Source organism: Peromyscus maniculatus, chromosome 7 (genome assembly GCF_049852395.1).
Source record: "Peromyscus maniculatus bairdii isolate BWxNUB_F1_BW_parent chromosome 7, HU_Pman_BW_mat_3.1, whole genome shotgun sequence".
NCBI lineage: Eukaryota > Metazoa > Chordata > Mammalia > Rodentia > Cricetidae > Peromyscus > Peromyscus maniculatus.
In genome coordinates, this window is record NC_134858.1 from 73,333,484 (window position 1) to 73,357,454 (window position 23,971).

The 23,971-nt window shown below is 36.9% G+C and overlaps 1 protein-coding gene across 1 annotated transcript in view; it reads left to right on the top strand.

Moving 5' to 3' along the window:
- Positions 1 to 23,971, top strand: part of Bmp5 (bone morphogenetic protein 5) — a 122,374-nt gene that overhangs the window by 30,657 nt on the left and 67,746 nt on the right. The window contains exon 2 of the mRNA XM_006973740.4: positions 20,277 to 20,469. Coding sequence (XP_006973802.1) covers positions 20,277 to 20,469 — 193 coding nt within the window. The remainder of the gene's footprint in view (positions 1 to 20,276; positions 20,470 to 23,971) is intronic.

Genomic DNA, 23,971 nt, shown 5'->3' on the forward strand with positions numbered 1-23,971 from the left:
CAGAGTCCAAACTGCATGGTCAGTCATGGACTTCATGTCCATCTCAAGCTACTGTACATTCACACACTTGTAGGTGGCTACCACTGCACTGCTATGGAGGCTTTGGCCATTGAGATGTCCTGTGCGCATGGCCTGGGCCAAGGCCCGTGTCAGTATGAATGAGGTCAGATGGTACATCTTGAGCCTCTCCGGCTCGTTCCCTGGCCCAGGTGCGGGTCAGCCGGGAGGCCCAACTGGATGTTGTTACTCGGGCAGAGTGGAGAAACTTTGATGACTACTTCATGTTCAGTTAGGATCTCAGAAAAGTGACCTCTTGGGAGAAAGGATGACTAAGGTAGGATCGCGTCCTAGAACTAACAATGAGTTGAAGTAGGTTCATCCTAATAAATTATAAGTGTAAAAAAATTCTGAGAGAATTGAGAACCACAAGGCATTTAATTCTCAACTTGAACAAAATTCAACATCCTTTAAAGAATGCAACTATACAGACTCACACAATGTCCAAATGAAAGAAAACTTGGCATGGTCATAACCAAATCAATAGAAAGCGACTCTGAGGCGATATACCTAGTCACATCAAGTTAAGCTGTTAAAAACCACAGGTAAAGAGAATTATTGAAAGCAGTCAGAGGAAAACATATACTGTAGTCGGTAAGACAATGACTCAAGTGACGGCCGCCTCCTCCTCTCACACGATGAAAAACAGATGACAAACAGAATCTTTAAAATAATGAATTAAGTCAAGCCAGCATTTGAATATCAAAATATGGTTAGAATAGACACATTCATTTTATATGAGTGAAAATAGAGATTCTTCAAAGTAAGAAAATAAGAACTATAACATAATAAAAGCTGGAGAATTTACAGGGTGAAAGGTTGCCTCAATGGTTAAGGGACTGTAACACTCTTGCAGGGAATACAGTTCCAGCACCTCTGTCAGGCTGCTTACAACACCTTGTAACTCCAGCTTCAGGGGATCCTGGCCTCCATGGCACCTTTGCCTTTACTCATCACACACACACACACACACACACACACACACACACACACACACACACACACTCACACACTCAGAGGGAGAGACAGAGGGGGAAAGAGAATTAAAAACAATAAATTCAAAATTTTAGTATATTAAGTAAATATACCAGCATCTCAAGAATGTTTACATATAATCTGTAGATACATTATATCAGAAGATAAAGCCAGAAGGTGAAATATTGAGTGATTTCTTTATGAGATAAGAAAGAAAATGAGGATAACTATGAACACTGTCTATTCAATATTGTACTGGTAATCTAAGCCAGAAAATGACCCAAAAGAAATAAAAGGCATAACTATTAAAAAGGAAGTAAAACATTTTAACTTTGGATAATGTAAGTATGTATAAAGTTTCCCAAGAGAGTCTATAAAATCAATAAAAGGAAGAATAAAAGTTGTAAAAATTATAGAGAATAGTGAAAATGAAGACTTGAACAGTTAAAGGGTATGCCAAGTTTAAGACTTAGAGAGTCCAACCCTCTTAAGATGGCAATCTTCTTTGAGTTCATTTATAGAGTCAATATCAAAATCGAAATATCCAAAGGCTTCAAAGAGATGTAAATTAATAAACTGCTCTTAATCAGTCTGTGGGAATGTGAGCAATCTAGAATATCAAAACAGTCTTGAAAAAGTTAGAAGATTTTTCTTATCTATTTTCAGAATTTAGAATAAAATCACAATAATCAAGAGAGCAGAAAAAAAGAATAGACAGATGGAGGAATAAAGCAGCATGGAGTTCCGAAATAACCTGATAGATTTACAATGGTTCAGGAGGAAAGGAACTTGCATGTATCAAAGAAGATGTTCTCAACAAATGATGCTGAAACAGCTGGACAAGCATACAGAGAAGGAAATGCACTTCAACCATTACTTCCTACTGTATGTGTATGTTCCTTAGAGATAGATTATAGTACTAAGTGAAATGCTCAAAGAATCACACCTCTTAAAAAAAACACAAAATTGCCTTCATGATTCAGAATGAAATAACCATTTAAAAATAGATCATTGTGCTTAATCAAAATGAAAATTTTCTGGTTATAAATTACCAGTAAGGAAATGAAAGCAGGAGGTTGGGAGATGGCTTTGTTGGTAAAATGTTGCTGCATATGCATGGGGCATTGGCTTTGCTCTCCAGCACCTTTGTAACAAGCCAGGAGCAACAGCACTCACCTGCAATCCCACACTAGGGAGGCAGAGACAAGAGGATGCAGGAGCTAGCTGGCCAGACAGTATGGCAGAAAGGTCAGTTCCTAGATCACTGAGTGATCCTTTCCAAAATCAGGTGAAGAACAATTGAGGAAAACACTAGATGTTCACCTCTGGCCTTCACACACCTGTACACACCTGTACACACATGCCCAGGAATATGCACACACAATATACCACACACAAAGAAATAAAACGAAAAGTAAAATTGAAATGTATGTTAATTCTATAAGCATGTCCAATAATATAGAAATAAAAATGGAACTGTTACTTAAATAGCTGTATGACTGACAATAATATGAGAAAGTATTCAGTAGTCAATGGTGGCGGATTACAATGTCTAGTGACATAGATTAGAACAGCAAACTTTAATCAGAATGACAACACCAATGAGTAGCACTCTTACTGATTTGCTAGCAGGACTGTGACATGGTTTGATTGTTTTGGGACAGTGTTTGGCATCCCTGCCCCTCCCACCACCCCTCAAATGAAATATGTGCCAATTAGAAGTTCTTTAGACTTAGGCATCATTCAAGAGATATAAAAAGCCTGTGCTTACAAAAAGATTTCAACTGGAATGTGAATCACAGATTAATCCATCTCAGCTTCCAGCTTGATATGAGTACAGATCTATTAATAGGCTTATAAGGCGTGGAGGGCTTTGGTGTATTCACAAAAATGGAGTGAAAGCACCGAGAAAGAATGAATAGGCTCGAGTGCATGAATGGGACCGTGTCTCCCAAACATTGCTGAGGAGAGGCAAATTCTGTCTTCATTGGTATTTCTCTATCATGACTGTATTCATTTGTTCAAATTCATCAAATTGTATGCTTAACATCTGTGTATTTTGCTGCATTTAAGAAGACAGAGGCACGGACAGGCCTGATTTTGTCCAAAACCATCAGTCTTTTAACGCTATTTCATTAAATATTGCTTTAAATACTTCAGGAGTATTTTTCAGATCTGGACCTTCTTCAAGTCATTCATATCTCTGAGCCATTTGTCTCATTAAGAAAAAGCTCTATGGGCTGGAGAGATGGCTCAGCCATTCAAGGCTGGGCTCACAACCAAAAATATAAGAAAAAGCTCTATTAAAAAGCACCACTCCATGAATTTCAACAATATATTCCTCAGTTCTCTTTACAGTTCTAAAAGCAACATACTTTGGCACAGATAAAGATGCCAGCATGTACTTCCTGTTTGTGTTGTTTAAGTGTGGGTGTCCCTTAGCACCTGAAAGCACCCCACAGCACAGCAAAGCAAAGATGCAGTTAGCATATGTGTGAGCCCGTGAGTCACGCGAGCCTGAGCCTGCCGGTGAGTCTGTGTGTATGTAGGGAGTTGAAGTTTGGAGTGTTTTGTTGTTCTGTGTGGTGTGAATCACATGACCAGTAGTTCTGTTGTTTTTCTATTACGATTTCTTTGCCTATATAGTCCAATACAACCTCAATCTAACTGAGGTGAAGAATATAATCAATTATTTAAAATATATTATCAAACTATATTTATGTTTCTTTATCTACTTTTTGTTAAAGGTTTTTTTAAGTTGAGATTGGGTGAAATTATACAACACAACCACCATGAGAAGAGATGGATTATATTGTTTCTTGCTTGCTTTAATGTGCTACATGGGTGTGGCAGTTGGCTCCCCATGGCACTGATGTGAGAGAAATTTCTCTAGGGTAAGAATAGGACTAAGAGGATGTTTCAAAAAGATATGAAAGACTTGAAGAGGCTCCACATCTGAAAAATACCCCCAGAAGTGAAAGCACTATTTAATGAAATAGCATTAAAAGATGATTTTGAGTGAAACCAAGCCTGTCCGTGCCTCTGTCTTTTTTGCTCAATTCATTCTATTTTATGAAGGCATAAATGTTTATTTTAAAACTTCAAAGCGCCCAAGACTCTATCTAGTGGCCAGGAGAGTTTTTTACTCTACCTTGGGTGGTTTGTCAATTAATTAATTTTATTAATATGTGTTTGACGAAGGTCAGGCGTTAACTCAATCAGCCCTTGTCAAGTCCCATGATGCTGCTGGGGGTGGGGTAGACAGCGTTTACTTCCAACTGTGAGTTCCTCCAGAGTGATGAAGGAAAGCTTTTCTTTAATGAATTTTACTTTTAAACATAACTTTGTTCTTAAGAATATTTATACACACATATAAATAAACAATAAACATTTAAAATAGATGGTATAGGGTTTGGTTCACACTTAGTACTCAGTGCAAACTCTGCTACTGCACAAATGAGGTAACAGTGACTTTTGAGATAATTTTGAACTGTACTTATTGATTTTTTATATAGTATTAATAGTACAATGCATTTGCAGTTTTTAATTTCTGGTATGGCTATTTTTTAAACTCTTGTTGAATACTACCTACAATTAGATTATTTGTTCATTTTTCGGATGTTTTAATCTTTTATATATTTCCACTTCACCAACTTGCTAATTACATTGCTTTGTTTGGAGAAATTAAGCCATGTGGCTCATACTTAGATACACATTTATATGGTCATAATTTCATTTAATATTTAAGAAAGAAGAAAGCCAATACTTCATTATGCCAAATCAAAACATATTGAAAACATACCCATGGTGGTATTGATTATATGCCTGTTTTTCAAAGTTCTAAACTAGAGCTGTTTAACTTCAAGTCCATCTCCCACTCTGGTTTTATATTTAAATTGAAAAGTGTTTGTAACTCCTTCCCCTAAATTGTTTCTGACAGAAAATTCCTTTCTTAGTCCCTTGCCATTGATGTGATTTTCAAGTGTTGCAAATTTCCTTTATCTGTTGCTTTCCCCCTGAACAAAATAAAAGCTATAATTGGCATTCTAGAAGGAAAAAATGGGTTGGTGGAAACTGGACATAATCCAAGCCTCAGACAGAGAGAGATGGAAAAATAGAACCATATCTCCCATGAGCCCTAAACAATGTGGATTAGTATGTAGCTCAAAAATAGTGTCTATAGAGTGTATTCTTGACAATGTAAGCCACTCTCCTCTCATGGCTTCAGTGCGAACACTTTAGACTCAATAGGTGGTCAGTCAACACGAATTAAGTTATTTAGTTATTTGCCATTGAGTTATTTGCAAGTTGATGCGCAGAGTGGAAGAGGAGCCAGATTTGCCCAGCTAAGCTTTTTTGCACGTGCCTTGGAAATCAGAGGGATTCTGTCCCTTCAGTCATCCTGTTTGTTCGTTCCATCCACAATATCATGTGTCTTTAAGCTTTTAAAGAACTGTATGCATTATCTCTTCTTTGTTCTGAATTTGATAGAACTTTGGGTTCTTGGCTTCCATAAAATTAATTGTGGAAAGTATTTCTAAAAATGAGGCATTGTTTCCCGCATTAAATATGTTAGGCAAGATGAGATTATTGGTGTTTGCATACTATCGCATGAGTGTAACTCATGAGTTTGATAACTGTTATTTTCATAATTCTCTGAATTGTAAATTATCTCAGTGTGCAAGCTTCATGAGCTCCCATGACTAAACCTGAGCTTGCAATGAGAGAAGATGTTACCATGAGTATCGCTGGCTGGCTTTCTTGTTCAAGTAAACAAGAATAACTTGTCAAAAATTATTGAAAAACCTTTTATGATTTTTATATATCCATGTATAGAAGCACTTTCATTTTATTCAATATTTGGTGATATGGCTGAATACTAGTATAAAGCTATTTTGATTTTTTATAATTCTTGCCCAATATGTTTGTTTTTCTTTTTGATTCCTAGAAGCTTGTAGAATCTTCTGTTTGCCTCCAGGATCCTAAATTTTCAGAATTGTGTGTCCCGTAGTCTAAGAATGCAGCAAACATTTTTACTCATGAAATTCATTATTTCAAATCAATGATTTACATGATTTTCTCTTTTTTCCTTCCTCATTATTCATTGCAGGGACACTATTTGGGTGAATTTAGAAAACCATTTCTCCCTGTCTTTTAATCACCTTTTCCTGCTTTCTTCTTTTGTGACTATTTATTTCTTTATCCCCCTTTTATTAAACAGTTTCTTTTCTCATACAATATAATCTGAATATACTTTCCCCTCCCTCTACTCCTTCTAGTTCCTCCCCACCTCCTTTCTCATCCAAATCTACTCCCTATTTTATTTCTTTTATTTGAAAAATTTTCAGTCTTTCAAACTGAGCTTAATTGTCATTATATTCTTTTTTACTTCCAAGAGATTAATTTTGTCCCTACTTCCTTCCTTTCTCCCTCCATCCCCTTCCCTTTCTCCCTCCCTTCATTTTCTTCTCTCATTTCCTAATTTGTGGTATAGATACAATAGGCTCTCTCTCTCTTGTCTGTTTTGGTTTTTGGTTTTTCAAGATAGGGTTTCTCTGACCTGGAAATGACTCTGTAGTCTAGACTGGCCTTGAACTCACAGAGACCCCTCTGCCTCTCTGCTTCTGGAGTGTTGGGATTAAAGGCATGTGCCACCACATCAGACTACAATAGGCTCTCTTAACACTCAAACATACTCATCAGTTCTGTTGCTGAACTGAAGTGTTTATGTAATAATACATATGTATTAGTTGGATTAATATTAAATAATGTTAAGAATATGTGTAACTTTAACAACAATAGTATGAGAAAATACATTTTTCTGATAATTAATGTGGAGTTGGATTGGAGACTTAAGAAATTATTAAATTTGAATATATAAGGAGTCTGTCTATTCATAGATGAACTTTACTCTGTATTTTCTGGTTGACCTTAAATTCCAGTATAGAAGGGCCCAGGAGCGTGAAATCAGATCAACCAAAAATCTGAGACCATCTATGTAAACAAACTGACCTGAGACCAATGAGGATCCCTTGGCTCACATTACAGTGTAGTCTCACTGATAAGATCAATCAATAATAAGGCAATCATGTGAGTGTTTTATTGATTCTGACACCTGCTATATTTTTATTAAACTATTCTGTATTTGGTCTCTAATTATATAAAATTTTTTAAAATATTGACACAGTGATTCATCTCACTCATAATTTGTAAAAATATGACATCAACAGTTGTTAAATATGCCATATGCTATGTATCCCAGTTTCCATTTTTAAATATAAGGACTGACACAATAAGTGTTCACTCTCAACTTATGACAAGTGAAAATAGTTATAAGTCACAAACCATATTTTTTGGCATTTTATTTTTCCCCTTTTATTGAAAATAGATTATTTTTTTATATAATGGATCCTGATTACAGTTTCACCATATTCCTCTCATTTTCTCCCTATCTTCTCTCCCCTCCAGATCCACACCCTTTCTATCTCTCATTAGAAAAGAACAGGCTTCTACTAGCTAACAACCAACCATGACAAAATGAAATATAATAAAATAAAACAAAAACCATCACATCAAGACTGGACAAGGCAACCCAACAGAAGGAAAAGATCCTCAAGAGCAGGCACAAGAATCAGAGACACACTCATTCACACACTCAGGAATCCCATAAAAACACTAAGCTGAAAGCTGTAATATATACACAGAGGACCAGGTGAAGACCCACATGGTCCCTGTGCTTGCAGCTTCAGTTTCTATGAGTTCATATGAGCTTTGCTTATTTGATTCACAGGGGCTTGTTTTCCTGGTGTCCTCCAATCCTTCTGGCTCTTACACTCTTTCTACCTCTTCTTTCATGGGGTTCCCTGACTTCTAAGAGGAGGGATGTGATAGAGATAACCCATTTAAAGCTGTGTGATAAAACCATATTTTTAGTAAACAAACTATTTTCAATAATTTTAAAGAAAGTTTAAAATTTATAATTACACATATTACACATTTATTATGGAAGAATTAACAAGTATTTTATGTATAAATAAAGGATGGGTTGCATGAACATAAGACATAGATTATTTGCAAAATATCTTTTCATCTTTTACAACACACCATTTATTCTGTAAATTATTTAGAATTTTATTAATTGCTCTCACATAAAAGAAATACATTCTTTCAATTAGGCCTTTCTTCTCTCCAAATGTAATAAACTCATAAAGAATTATAATGATTCTACTAGGTTAGCATGCATTTTTAAATCACAACATAGTGTGCAACTGAAAGTAAATATATGGCACAAGGATTCTATTTTAGCTACCATTATTTATTTGAGTTTTTCCCCAAAAAGAAAGGGGATAAATATACCATTTGGACTAATGCTATTTCCTGAGGCATGAGCACAGCCAACTTAAGCAAAGGTGATTGAAAAGCTCTAACAGTGTCTGAAGTCACCCCCTTAAACACCCAAAAAAGCATCCCAAATCCAGATCACACATATCTATAGAACAGTCACTGTGGGACAGAGATTGAAGCAGGGACCGAAGATACAGGAGAGAAGGTGTAGGGCCAGGTAGAAGCACTGTACAGCATTACAGGGTGGGAGACAGCAGATGTGTACTCTCCACCTTCAGCCACTGGTGGCATTCACCTAAACTGAAGTAGTAAGTACTCCCATTTCTTAGTGCACTTGTAATATGTTCTTGCAGTGTGCACCTTAGGGATTTATTTATTTTCGTTTTATATGTATAAGTATTTTGCCTGCGTGCATGTGCAACCAAATGTGTGGCTGGTGCCGCCAGAGACCTGAAGAGGGAGGGTGTCAGATCCCCTAGAACTGGAGTTATTACAGATGGTTGTGAGCTGTCTTGACTGCTGGGCCACCTCCCCAGCCCATATCCTTACAGTTTTATTCCTTATTGTAGAAAGCATAAAAACAAGTCATTGGGTCTCTATTGTCATTTAGGTTCAATAAGGCACATAGGCTGTTACGCCTACAGCTTCCTAAAAGAAACTGGGAAATAAATGGAAAGGAACTGGATTTATCTGCAGTTTGGTCAAGCCCAGAAGAGGGAAAACTAGTTTCTCTCTGACTTTTCTTGTAGACCAATGGTTCTCAGCCTTCCTAATGCTGTAGCCCTTTAACACAGTTCCTCATGCTGTGGTGATCCCAACCATAATTTTCTTTTTTGTTGCTACTTCATAACTGTAACTTTGTTACTGTTGTGAATCATAATGTCAATATCCAATATGCAGGATGTCTGCTATGTGACCCCCAAAGGGGTCACGACTCATAGGTTGAGAAACGCTGCTGTAGATCTTTGATAATTTTATAGAAAAGATGAAACACAAGACAAATACACAAGTGTAGAACAGTGTGGAGTCTCTTCCTCTGTTGCAAGTCCCTCCTCAGGCTGGCACCCATGGATTTATCCCTTCTCTCCCCCAGCATGGTATACAGAGGGAAATTTTAATTCTTTGGGATCTTTTATTTCACTAATACACTTTCTAAAAGTAGAGTACATGTCAATTTCTTTAGAAAATCTTTTCCCTGCCAGGGGTGTTAACACTGTGAACTTTAGATGTCAGTGAATAGTCACTTCTCTGTGGCTTTCTTCCAATGTGTCAGGCGATACTGAAAACTCATAGTGTGTGCTTTAAAGACACAGCAGATTGAATTGTAAGTTTGAGCTTGAGTAAACTCCATGAATGTTATCGGACAGAATTAATAGTTGAAGCAGCAAATTTGAGAATTGCATTTGTTTTCTCATTTTAAAAAATTCATATACCCTCTAGCTATACAAACTCTGTCTTACACTTACTTCCTTTATCCCCCTTAGAGAGTCTGGACACACTTAATATAATTGTTAACTTTTCATTTTTTCAAGACTTCTTTCAGATGGGTATAATTTTTTTTTTGTTGAGTAGGATGTTGCTATTTTTTTCTAAATGAGTGCTTCATATACTAAAAGTGTGATGTAGAAAGTGTTATTATAGAAACAGAAACATACAAACCATAATCAGTGTCAGAGTTATAGCATGTGGCTTCACTTGGACACTGGGTATGAGATGGCAAGCAGATCATCTCTAAACTGCAACCAAAGGAGGCAAGAGTGGATTTCAGGCTTGAGAGAGAGGGAGAATAAACTTTTACGTCTATTTTTTCACAGTAGCACAATGGTGAGCGAGGTCTTGTGACTCATGACCTTTCCAGTGTCTTGGAACCAAGCATGAGCACAAAGTTAGCTGCTCCTCTGCCACCCACCCACCCACACGATGCTCCCACTCTTTCTTTACAATATCAACTACTAGAGGAGCTACAGAGCAACTTTTAGAAGAAAATTCCCCAAACCGTTTACCTGTGTTTGTCAGATAATCACAAATATTCCCTGTGGACAAACTGTTATCTCACCAATTTCAAGATGTAAAACGAAATGGCCTGTTCTGGGTGAACTTACTATAAGCTATATCACTTTGGGTCCGTTATAGATGGACTGTTTTATTTTAAAATTTCTGAAGGTCATTCAGTGAAATCTGATGGAATCATATTGGTCACTTCTAGATGCAGGCAATTTATAAAAGGATCCAGTTTTTCCACCAGAGAGACTAGGAGAGCTAAACACTAAACATTTACTGAAAGGTGTCTGTAAGAAAGTTGTGTCAGCCGGGCGGTGGTGGCGCACGCCTTTAATCCCAGCACTCGGGAGGCAGAGCCAGGCGGATCTCTGTGAGTTCGAGGCCACCCTGGGCTACCAAGTGAGTTCCAGGAAAAGCGCAAAGCTACCAGAGAAACCCTGTCTCGAAAAAACCAAAAAAAAAAAAGAAAGTTGTGTCTTTGTCTTGTTCTCAAATATTTTTTACACATTAAAATCACAGTCCCTTATTTACATAAAATTTATTAATCAAGTATCATCTTCTATATTATTCTACATTAATTTTAACATTAGTATTGATAGGAGTATTTAACCCATAAGTATGAATACTTATCTTTAATCTCTAGTTAATAATTACCTTTATAAAATGACCACAATGTAAGAAGAAAAGCATTTTCCATATACTAGACTACATTTAAAAATAATGAGATGACTAACCTTTAGGGAACTAGCAAATTTCATTGGATTGATATTTCTGGGCAATACGAGAACAACTAAAACGTGTAGCACTTTGTGGTCTGCCTTGTGGGAATGAAGTTTTGAGAGAGGATGTCAAGTAAACATTATTGCTTTGTGTCTACTAGTGTAGAATTTTAGCCTGAATTTTCTTTAATTCTACAGTAACACAATTTAAAAAATACAGCCACATTGTTATTTTTTTTAGTTAACAAAACTTTATTCTACATAAAGAAACCAATATTCTGATAATTAATTGTTATTGACCATTTACTATTGGTGTAAATCAAGAAACATATCAAGACAGTGCAAATGGAGAAAACAGATAATTCTCTTAAGCATTTTATGCATGTGATAGATTTATAATGCAAGAGGTAAGAGATAACTTTTTTTTTTTCCAAGATAGGGTTTCTCTGTGTAGTTTTGGTGCTTGTCCTGGATTTCGCTCTGTAGACCAGGCTGGCCTCAAACTTACAGAGATCCACCTGGCTTTGCCTCCTGAGTGCTGGGATTAAAGGCGTGCGCCACCACTGCCTGGTGAGATAACTTTTTTGTGAGAACTCCTTCTCTTTCTCTTTCTCCCTCTCTGTTTCCACCCCTCCCCATGCCCACCCTCCATCTCTCCCTTTTCTCTATATTTCCATTTCCTCCAATTTTTGTCTGAAAAATAGCATTTATCTTTATCACAACACTTAGAAAAAGGACTACTCTTCTTGATCATCCTGGGCTCTCTTACATTCTCTTCTATCTCCTTAACTACTAAGGTTTGTTTTAGAGCATGCAAGGGTCAATTATTTTAGAACTGAATAAATAAATTGCACATGGTAGCTACTTTTAGGACAAGCAAGATGAGTGAGGGAAGTGAAAAAGAGGAAGGTAGTAGTGGAGAATCAGGGCTTAGGCTGGATCTCTCAGACCAGCATGGCGTTGCTAGGAGATCCTGGCACAGTTCAGGTGAGTGGAAATAGAGCCATAGAGCAGCAACAATGGACAAAACTTCTCTGTGACAGCGAGGGAGGAAGACGGAAACAAGACCACGTCATAATCACATCTGAGCACAGATTAGGAATAAGAGCTTGATTGTATCTCAAAAACGACCATGTGTCATATCCCATTATAGATTATATTACTGGCTGTTATTTCTTTACCAACGGTAGCTCTAGTGTATGTTTCTAATTACTACAGCAAATGGTAAAATTACCTCTTCTTATAGAAGGCAAGCAGTACTAGGTTGAGAAAAGTGGCTCTCATGTGGAGGGTCAGCACTAAGGAGGCTGAATCTGGACCGTCATGGGCTTGGGTCGGTCTGGGTTCCATTGCCAGACAGTGCAGCAAAGCAAAACAGACTCCGGGAACCTTCTCCCAAGTCACCTGCCGCACAACCATGATTTCTTTCTAATACACCCACTCCTGTGCTATTTACCTATTACATTTATTGAAAAGAGTCAACAAACCCAACTTTGTTCACACACAGATGTGTTTCCAGGATTCTGCTATACCCTGGGAATTGATACAAAGGGGAGGGAGAGAAGGAAGCATGACAGGAATGATGACTTGTTGTCCTGTAGAAATGTTGGTTTTGGAACATTTCACACCGAGTCAGAAGTGGTAGTCATTACTCGGTGAAACTAATGTCATCAGGATGGATGGCTTCCATATGCAATCCCTGTACTCAGGAGGTTTAGGAAGGAAGATCACAAGTTTCAGGCTAGTCTTGTTTAAAAAAAAAAAGCACAAAACCATACAAAACAGTAACACAACACATTTAGGAGCTCTGGTGTGAAGGATATTCAATTAGGAATATAAGACCTAGAGACTATTCTTTTGATTTGTAATTAACATTTTAGTATTGAGGAAATTAATATTTTACCTATATTATAGGAAGAAAAGGAAGATGCTACCTTGTTTTATCAGCTAAAGGAGAAACAAAATTTTAAATCTATTAATTTTGTTAAACCAAACACCAATTTGTTTACTGCTTTCATTGTTTATGATTAATTATTGAGACAGTAATACATGTTTATAGCTATTGTCATAGTATTCTAAATAACCCCGAAGGGTACTCAGTTCTAACGCCCAGCCATTCTCAAATCTTTCCTTCTTTAAGAACTAATCATTTGTGCTTCTAAATTCTTAACGGTTTTAAAACAAAATGCTATATAAATATTGGATCATTAATTGAATTTCTTAAGTTTCAAAATCACATTTATCATGAGGATTTAGGAGTATGACAGAGCACAGCAATTATGAAATATGAATAACAACTGACACCGTGCTTTGCAACATTTAAGGAGACAACTAATTCTTGAAACTACACACTACAGTGGTGCTAAGAGGCTCCAGGGGCTCCTGGAATCTGGGGTTTGCCACACTTCTGGCGTGACTGTCCATTCAAAGAAAACCTGCACATATGCATTCATTGACCAATAAATAGGTCTTTACAGGGCCAAGTTTATGCTTCTCAGTGGACCCAGGAAGGAATTCTTGAAAAGTCATACAGGTTAGCATTCCCATAGTAGCTATCTGTTTTCTCTTTCATACTTTTATTATCCCGCTATCCTCTTGGAGAGGGTTGTTTATGTCTTGCAGCTACCCAAGCTATTTGTGTTTTCTCAGGCGCAGCTCATGAGTAGGAGATTAAGACAGACTGCCCAAGGTTGTATCTTTCTAAAACTGCAATAAATTACTAAATAAACTTTTATCTTCTGTCAGCTAATTTCATTCCTCAGTTATTGCAGACATGAAGATATTTAGATCAGGACATGTTTTTCCAGTTTCCAGCAGTTTTGAAATCACTAAGCAAGGCATTTGAGAATAAATACATTTATCTCAACAATAAATGTCTTTGGCATGTGTATCTTGAGCAGAAGCAGCTTCATATTTATTTCAGAATTCTGACAATTTACAACTTTTAAGCTATAGTTTGGTCTGTAGCTTAATCCTGGTATTCAAGAGGCAGAGGCAAGCAGTGCTCTGTGAGTTTAGGCCAACCTGGTCTACATGGTGAGCTCTGTCTCAAAAGAGTGGTGGTGGTGGTGGTGGGGTTTGTAGAGATGGCTCAGTAATTAATAGCACTTATTACTCTTGCAGGACTGGGTTTAGTTCCCACACACACATGGTGGCTCAAACCATTCATAGCCCTAGTTGCAGGAGATCCAGCCCTCCTTTTGATCTCTGCTGGCACCAAGCATGTGCACGATGCATATACATGCACATAAAACATTCATACACATAAATTAAATCAGTAAATGTAAAAAAAAATTAAAGCAATTTTTTTTTACTATAAATACTTTTTACCGTGGAATATGAATTTCTTGATTCAAATTTTACCTCTTGTATGCTTTTATTTTACCATGTATAAATGTTTGGCTTTAAAGCTGAACGTAATAAGAAATTATTTGTGTTGGTGTGCTAATGTAGTCAAGATTTTTGTTGCTGTACTCAGATTTGTGGTCTGGAGTTTTATGTAGATAAAAATGTTTGGGGCATACATAAAGCCTAGAAACAAAGGCAAGTTTAGTCAACCCTTGTGATTCTGACTTGACTGTGTTTGTTTGATCACATTTTTGATAGTTTTTTTCTTTTTTGGTGTGTGTATGTGTGCTCAGTAAAACAAATCCTTGGAGTTTTTAAAAGAACATCATTAGCAATCATTAGCTTAAATAAATAATTCTGTGTTGATGGATTTATTGGTAATTCCTCATGCTACCATGTAGAACTGTCTACATAATCCCATTCATTGGAATACACAAGGTGTACCATCATATACCATATGAATTTTTTTTTTAAAATTTGAAACATTCTTGTAATATAAACAGTAATAGAAGAATGTGTTACAAAGTAGAATCAATATGTGATTATCAGACAAATGCTCCCTGCTGAGCTTTTGACATATGTCATCAGATACTAACATTTCTAAAGGCTCTAGAAATGGGGAAGCTGACTGATACAATGTGCTTTAAATGTAGTTATATTTCAATATATCATAGGGAATATCATAGGGAAACTGACTGATACAATGTGCTTTAAATGTAGTTATATTTCAATATATCATAGGGAAGCTGACTGATACAATGTGCTTTAAATGTAGTTATATTTCAATATATCATAGGGAAGCTGACTGATACAATGTGCTTTAAATGTAGTTATAGTTCAATACACTGGGACAATGTGCTTTAAACATAGTTATACTTTTCCCTATAGCTTCATTCTTGCTTCATACAAAAGAAATAATGTGTATATGTTTGGGGAATGAAATGGTCTCCACTAGAGCTCAGAGCTGTATTCTGTGTTATCCAATTCTGTTTGACAAATCTGAGTTTGATTTCAATGAGCTAAGTCCCTTCTGTTGATGGTTTTGTTTTATGTATATAGTCATTAAGAGAATCTTTTGTGTTTTTATTACCATATATTAATTATACATAGTAATAGATTTCAGTCTGGCATTTTCATACATGTACATGGTGTATTATGATCAGTCATATTTACCCATCTCCTTCCTGAGTCCTCCTCCAACTTTGACTGATCTCAGTTCTCCTCCTGACATTCACATCTCTCCTTCTACTTTTCTGTCTTTTTACAAAAGCTTTATTTTATGTTTACTTGCGTGTGTTCATGTGTCTGAGAGTTTATGCATAGGAGTAGTGCCTACAGAGGCCAGAAGAGGTTGCTGGATGGATGCCCTGTTGCTGAACTTATAGGCAATTGTGAGCTATCCAACATGGTTGTAGGAACTGAACTCCACAAAACCACCCAAACACTCTAAACCACTTTGCCATCTCTCCAGCCTTCTTTCATGTCTTCCCCCACCCCCATTGACTGAGTGACTTTCATTAGGATATTGGGGCTGCTCATAGGAGCATGGGTAAGAGTTTACACGATCCTGGGTGTTTCACCAGTAGTTACACCAGTGAAGAAAATGTTTCTTCTCTCATCAATCACATTTGATGTATAAATCCTCAGGGAGTGGTGAGATCCCATGAACCCTCTAGACTCCATGACAGGATGTGGAAGGGTCCCATAATCTTAACTTCTGTGAGTTCAAGTGTGAAAACCACCACCAACAAAAGTATACGCCCCAGAAGTCAGTGTTTTAGACCCCCATCTTTGTTGTGACCTTACATTCTTTCCACACCTTCTTTAATATTTCCTGAGCTTTGGAGGAGATTATAATATGAAAGAACTCTTTTTCCTCAACAAAATAGGATCATGGATTTCATAGTGATTTGAAGGTTTTGATCCAGTGAAACAGACTTTATTAAAAATGATAGAAAAAAAGGGGGAGGAAACCACTTGCATTTAGTTGATTCAACAAGCACGTTAAGGAGTAAGAAAAAGGAAAACATTTAGAATAATATGGCTATAAAAGCCGACAACAGAGTAAAAATTTCTGACTTTTTGCTTTTGTTTATTTTTTATCTTTTAATTTTCCTAAGCCATTTAACACAGTGTGTTATTATGCATTGTAACCATTAACAACGCTTAATATTTACTAAGTTGTCACAACCTGAAAGAGGTAAGACTTCGGCTTGAAGAAGACTATATTTAAGGAACATTAATTGTATGTATATTTCTGTTTAAAAAACTGCATTGGGAGTTTTGATTTTCAAGAGGATCTCATGAAGAAGTTAGAGGTACAGAGCAATACAGCTGAATAGTTACAAACATTTCATAGTTGAAAGCAGTTACGTTCCAAAATATATTTATGATACAAGTTTAGTGTTAGGCATCTTTACTTGAACATTTATGCAAGGTTTATAATGATGTCTCAAAGTCAGACGTCTGTTACCACCTAGTTGTCATTATCTAATTTCTTATTTTTAATTTAGAGATATTAATATTTGCCACCTTCTAGAATTATTTTTGTAGTAACCAAAATTACCTTGTTGGATATTTATGGACATCATTTAGAGCTGAAGTCTATATAAATAAGTCTTTTTCCATCATTAGCTTCAACGTCCTATGAAATTTTTACTGCTGTTCTGATCAGAGAATATAAGAATGTGAATCACTAGACACATTTACAATACATTTTTATTCTGTTTATACTTAAAACATATTTTATTAAACTCTGAACATTTGTCTTCTCAAGGGTTACACAGCCTAGACTCCAGAATGGTAGATGACACATATAACATGAATACAAATTATCTACATTTTAGAAATACATACTTTAGATTGGATTCTACAAAGCTCACATCTCAGCTCTTATGTCCAGGACTGTGGTATGAGTTTTGACTTCAAAATTTCAATCACAAAATTATTGTTAAGGAAAACATGATTAATGGTTGCTATAATTTAGAATGCCAGATGTTGCCTCACAGAATGGAGAAAACGTATTTGTGAATGTCCAGTGAGTACATATGTATGGAACTACTTACATATGATCTAGGAGGGGGTTACTCAGATAAATACAGACCTTCGACAGCAAAGCAATACATATTTAGATAAACCAGGACAGATAGAGAATTTAAGTCATATTATACTAGTTGACTTCCAGTTTAGTCATCAAATGAGGCTGAAACCAATCTTCATTTTATAGAACTCTTTAGATATTAGAGTTGTTAAATCAAGATTTTTATTCCTGTACTAATAAGATAGAAGAGATCATAGTGTGTAAGTGGAATCAGCAAGTCTGTCATTAGCAACCCTGGACAAAACTTGTTTCATATTGCTCATTGTTCCCCCCATGTTCAAAATGAGAAAGGCAGCTCTATGTTATAGGTTTAACACAGCAGAATATATTAATTTGTTCCATATAAGTGCTATTAACTATTGTCAAGGTATTACCATACCATCTCCCCATCCCTTTATATTTGCCCTCTGCCCTTGCAACCTCTCCCACAAAATGCAATAAAACAAAATATAAAAGAAAAAAAATCTCCCCATGGAAGCTGTAGTGTGACACAGTGAGTCACACAGTAAACCCTCTAGTCAATACATCTTGACTTAAAAGTGTTCATTGCAATGAGTCATTGGTCTGGTTCAAGGCCTCTGGCTTCTGCTACACTATTGACACTGGACCCTCATTGGGACACTTCTTGGATATCCTGTTGTGGCCCTGTGTTGTGGAGAGCCTATAGCTTTGGGTCTGCAGGACCAGCCCCTTCATGTGGTCCAGCAGTTCCTAGATGGGGTGGATGTTGGGGTGGGCCAACTCATAGCTCTAGTTCTGGGCCTGGGAGATAGCTGAGTTGGTCAGTCCACCAACTTTCCCTCATCATCACCACCCAGGGTGAGTTCTCCAGCACTGCCCTGGCTAGCTCACTGAATGCAGCAGGCAGCAGGGGGTGGGGATAGTTCCCCTGCTCTCATGCCCTCAGTCAGGGCTCACCTGCACCCAAACCCCCAGGGCCAGGTGTGTGCGGGGGGCCCACTCTCCCGAGTAAGGGGTGAGGGATGAGGAGGGCGTCTTTCCATTGTTCACACCATCATATGGCAGATGAGGGCGGGGCAGGACCATTCTCCGCCTCTCAAACCCTCTGGGCCAGCTCACCCATCCCCCTGCCAACAGGTGAGGTGCAGGGCTTGCTCTCCTGAGTGCTGCAGCCTGAAGGGCAGGACCAGCTCTCCAGCTCTCAGGACCTCAGGGCCAGCTCTCCCATCTGCTATAGGCAGTGAGGGAAGGTGGGGTTGATGAAAGCATCTCTCCCTTGCCTATGGTCGCGCATGGCAGACGAGGGGCTGGGCCAGCTCTCTCCCATGCTCATGTTCTCAGGGCTGGCTCACCCACACCCCTGAAAACAGCATCAGCTCTACTGCTAACACAATTTTTAAAATTTATAAATCTGGCAGTTATGTATTTTTCTTATATTTTTGTACTAAAATTTTATCAGTGACACAAGTCATTGGGAAAAATTTAAATTACTGTTGACAGTAATTATGAAATGCCTGAAATATTGTGTATTATAGCAGTTTTTGTTTTGCTTTCACAACATGATACCATATTATTCTAATTAAGATTTTGAAAAATCAATAAACAGAAAAACTTAAGTCTATAAAATAACACTAAGTAAGTGTCCCTAAATGAATTCTTTTTTTTTTTTTTTTTTTTTTTTTTTTTGTAGCTAACTCATTAGGAAAGCTGTGGTAGCCACTAGGAGACTGTCAGACAGTACACTAAGTCATATCAGGTCACAATGTATTTGAAACAGTGTTCTAAATCCCTCAGCATTTTTTACTATCCTTGGGAGATCTCTATCTTTTATTTCATTTGTTAGAAAGATAGCTAAAGAAGGGAGATCGTCTCCTCTTCAGCCTGAGTGAGATGAGACAGTTACACTTCTCTAGAACAATCATTCATGAAAAAGCCTTAAAGTATAGGAAGGTATTTAATTCACAGAAGTAAATGAATAAATAAACAGCCTTCACCCGGGGAAGCCAGCTCAGAAGTGACCCTTCTTTTGGTATCCACTGCAGTCAGGTGGAGGGAGCTGCTTTGGTATCCTGTCCCAAGGAAGCAATTTTGCTTCCTGGCTGCTTCACAAAGATGTGAGAAGGATTTTGGATTATTTTTTTTTCTGTGAAGAAAGGATCACCATTAGAGGATATGTATTTAACTTGAAACATTAGACAGTGCATACATCACAATCGCATCACATGATGAACGTGAACGCTGTTTTTATGAATCAGCTAAAAATAAATTTGGTTGAAATCAGAAAAAGAATCTGCTTTATTTATTTGTCTATGAAACTGCCACCAATAAGGTTCCGTGTTACAGATGCTTTGTCCTCTTCCCCTCTTTCCTCTGTGGCTGGGTGAAACGTCACCACTGACTTCACTTGGAACTCTGTAGGCTTCTGTAACATCTTTTAAATTCCTGTATGAAACCTATGTTCCAGTGCTTGATCCATATTGGCAATCACTTTACGACCTTCATTTTTAAAAACATTTTTGGACAGTCTTTCCATTTAGGATACAGGAATTGGTATAAAACCAGACGGTTATATTGCATTTGAGCTAAAAGGCTATTGGTCTGTGGAATTTCCTTTAGCTGGGAACACCTATGAGTCTCTGGTTTCAGTGTTTTCACAGTTTTATACTGTCCTGTTTGTTTTCACTTGAAAGGCAGAGAATTTATCATGAATTTCCATATTTTATGAAGGGCTAACATTTTTCCTTTTTTCATTCCTTTAATTTTTTTTTCAGTTGAAAGAGACAAGGACTTTTCTCATCAGAGAAGGCATTACAAAGAATTTCGGTTTGATCTGACCCAGATTCCACACGGAGAAGCAGTGACAGCGGCTGAATTCCGGATATATAAGGACAAGAGTCACCATCGATTTGAAAATGAAACAATTAAGATTAGCATCTATCAGATCATCAAGGAATACACAAATAGGTATCAACTTCATATTAATTATTTATCCTAGCAAACAAAGACTGAATTTTACTTTAGAAGCCATTGACAAACTGTATGATTCACAGTATGCTTTACTTGGGTGAAGGGAGATTCTGAGCCAGGTAGAGGTCCATTGAAAAGTAAGACTCAGGAGCTGCTGAGATGGCTCAACAGTTAAGAGTTCTCAATCTTGTAGAGGACTAAAATTTGCCTCCCAGCACCCATATCAGGTGGTCCACAACCACCTTTAACTCCAGCTCCGGGGAATCTGAACCTCTCTTCTAACCTCCTTTGGCACTTGATACACATGTGCATACAAATACACAGATAGACACATATACATAAATGAAATTTGAAAATATGTCTAAAATATAAAAAATATTAAAAATTCCTCCAACAGTTTACACATTTTTCTACTATTGACCAATCTGTGTACATAGTCTTTCTTTCTTGGGCTTTTTGTCTCATTTTGTAAATTTGCCTTCCAGTCCAGAAAATTTGTATTTTATTCTATCTACATAAAAGTTTCACATAAATTATTTAAATAATATAGTATTCTTGTACTCAGAGAAGGACTGGTTTGCTGGGTAAAAGGTGGGATATTATATAATTAGTTATGTGTACTTTGAATAAAGATAATTCTACTTATATTAGCATTTGACAAACAACCAGTATATATCCTGATGAAAGATATTTGAGAACTGTATGAAAACAGATGATAGATCAAAACATTAAATATATGAAAATATCACTGATAACTGAATGCAAATGAACCATCAAGTATGAACTTCTGATCATCAATCTAACACAGAAATCATGTGGATAACATCTTTCATCAATGATTAGTTATCTTTGTTGGACAATTGACATGTTATAGCAAGATGCTCTTCCTCTGCCAGTAGCTTCCACTCATGAGATCAAACCTTTCTTACGGTGAACCACTATGTCCTTTGATGAGGCAAATACTTAAGGGTCAGTTTCTTGTTCCTCTTTACCTTGATATCTCTTTATAGTTTCCTCATATAGTTTTTAGATGTTTCTTGTTGTTCTACTGAAATAGTTTCCCAAAGAACATTCCATTGGTCTCTCACAATACTCAGTGAAGATAAAAGGCTGAGGTCAAATACCCCCCTTAGACAACCTGGAGAAGGCTCAAAGTCTTAGTCAGGCTCATGGTTACAAAAGCTATTAATTTTCTTTTAGCTGGTCTTCTTCAAATTATTTGTTAATTGAATTTTGGGTGTGTAGAACTCATTAATATTCCATGGAACACTAATTAAAAATGGTCATTTTAATAAATATTACTCTATATACACTGCTATTTTTTTTAAGAGAACTAATAAGAAAATCAGAAAGATCCATGTCATTTTCTTAACCTTAGTAATTGCTGGCCATGGGTGAATATATATATATATTTTTTTTTAAAAAAATCTTACTATAGTGCTGTTTTTGCTCATTGATTTTTTTTGTTCTTTTTGAGATAATCTCTTGTATATAGTTCAGGCTAGCTTAGAACTTACAGATCTGTCTCTGCCTATCAAGAGATGGAAATTTCAGGTGTGGCTCATAATGTCCGGCCAGTGGTTCTACTTACAAAATTAAGGCACAGGGCCTACATATGTAATGAGTCCTAGAAAACATCTGTTTTGTATTAAGTAATGGTAGTATCCTTTAGAATCAAGTGAAATTTGAAAATAATATTTTGAACATTACTTAATATTTCTACAACTATATAATTTTATCTTACTTATAACTATTTTTCTACAGTGGAAGGAAGAGTATTGTGTTTGTTTTTATCCTCAGCACTATTAACTAGTTTGATCTGAATTAATATTGTGACATTGCTATCATTTATGGTGGGGAGCTATGTATATTTTAAATGGACATTAAGTTGTACTTGGTTATTTAATATCTCAAGTCTTTTTCAAAGGAATCCTTGATATACCTGGTATTACTCATTGGTAATATTTTAATTGACTCTAAATATAGATTTTTTTATTGACCAAAATAAAAAGACAACTTTTATTCGGGTCCTGCTATAGTTTTGAGGTTGAATGTCCCTCAAAGACCCATATGTTAAAAGTGTGATCTTCAGCATGGAACTGTTGAGGGGTGCTCTAGGTCTTTAAAAGGTCATGGGAGCTTTACTAGAGATCCTTCTTCAATTGGGGGATTGCCTTGAAGAGGAATGTGGGACCTTTACACTGTGTTTGTTCATACATTGACTCATGACTGATTGAACAGCTGGTTCAGCCACTGGATCTTACATGCTGTATTCCTTCAGACAAGGTTCCAAAGGTATTTATTGAGCCATTTGATCAGGGCTGACTGGAATTGATAAAATTACAAGTCCAAACAATGCTTTTCTATTTATACATTTATTATTTTCAGTATTTCATTGTAATAATGGAAAGCTGACCAGTACGAGTCAACTGTTTGTTTTGCTCAGGATGTTTTTGCACACACAGAGAGAGAGAGAGAGAGAGAGAGAGAAGAATAGAGAGAAACAACTTTGTGTTGTATGTATGTTAAGTAGAATTCCCAACCCCTCCTCTGCTGTGGGATGTTCTTTCTGTATGTCCTGTGGGAGCCTGTTCTCGGGTTCCTCGTGGCTTTACCCAGCAGGTCCGCATAGAGGATGATTAGGACCACGGGCCTGAGTGCAGGTGTCTGAGATGGTCTGTGCTTGGCTGTGCTGTGGGATGTCTGTATGGCAAATGTGTTGCTCTGATTGGTCAATAAATAAAACCTTATTGGCCAGTGGCTAGGCAGGAAGTATAGGCGGGACTAACAGAGAGGAGAAATGAAAGAACAGGAAGGCAGAAGGAGTCACTGCCAGCCACCACCCTGACAAGCAGCATGAAAAGATGCTGGTAAGCCACGAGCCACATGGCAGGGTATAGAATTGTGGAAATGGATTGATTTAAGCTATCAGAACAGTTAGCAAGAAGCCTGCCATGGCCATACAGTTTGTAAACCAAAATAAGTCTCTGTGTTTACTTGGTTGGGTCTGAGCGACTGTGGGACTGGCGGGTGACAAAGATTTGTCCTGACTGTGGGCAAGGCAGGAAAACTCAAGCTACACTCCTCAGTAAGAAGGACCAACATCAAAATATCAGGATTTCAAAATAAGTCTCTCTTGTATTTCTCAAGCTGTGGAAGGAATTTTTCCCCACTGAGAACTAAGAAATAATTCTCTTTATTTATCCTATTGATTTTTTTCATACTAACTTGACTTTAATTCTGTGAGAGAAGAACCAAGTTAAAAACTCCTCATTTCCACATTATATGATCACAGTTAAAACAGAAAGAATTGCAATACAAGAGTAATTTTAAAATTCAAATAAATCTTTGAAATAATTTACTCTTGTTCACACACACACACACACATACACACACACTTACACACATGCTGTTCCTTAAAGAACTAAAATGGAGGTAGGAAAAGAAAATAATATCTCATGTTTTCAAAATATATGCCATCCCTCGAAGCTTTCATCAT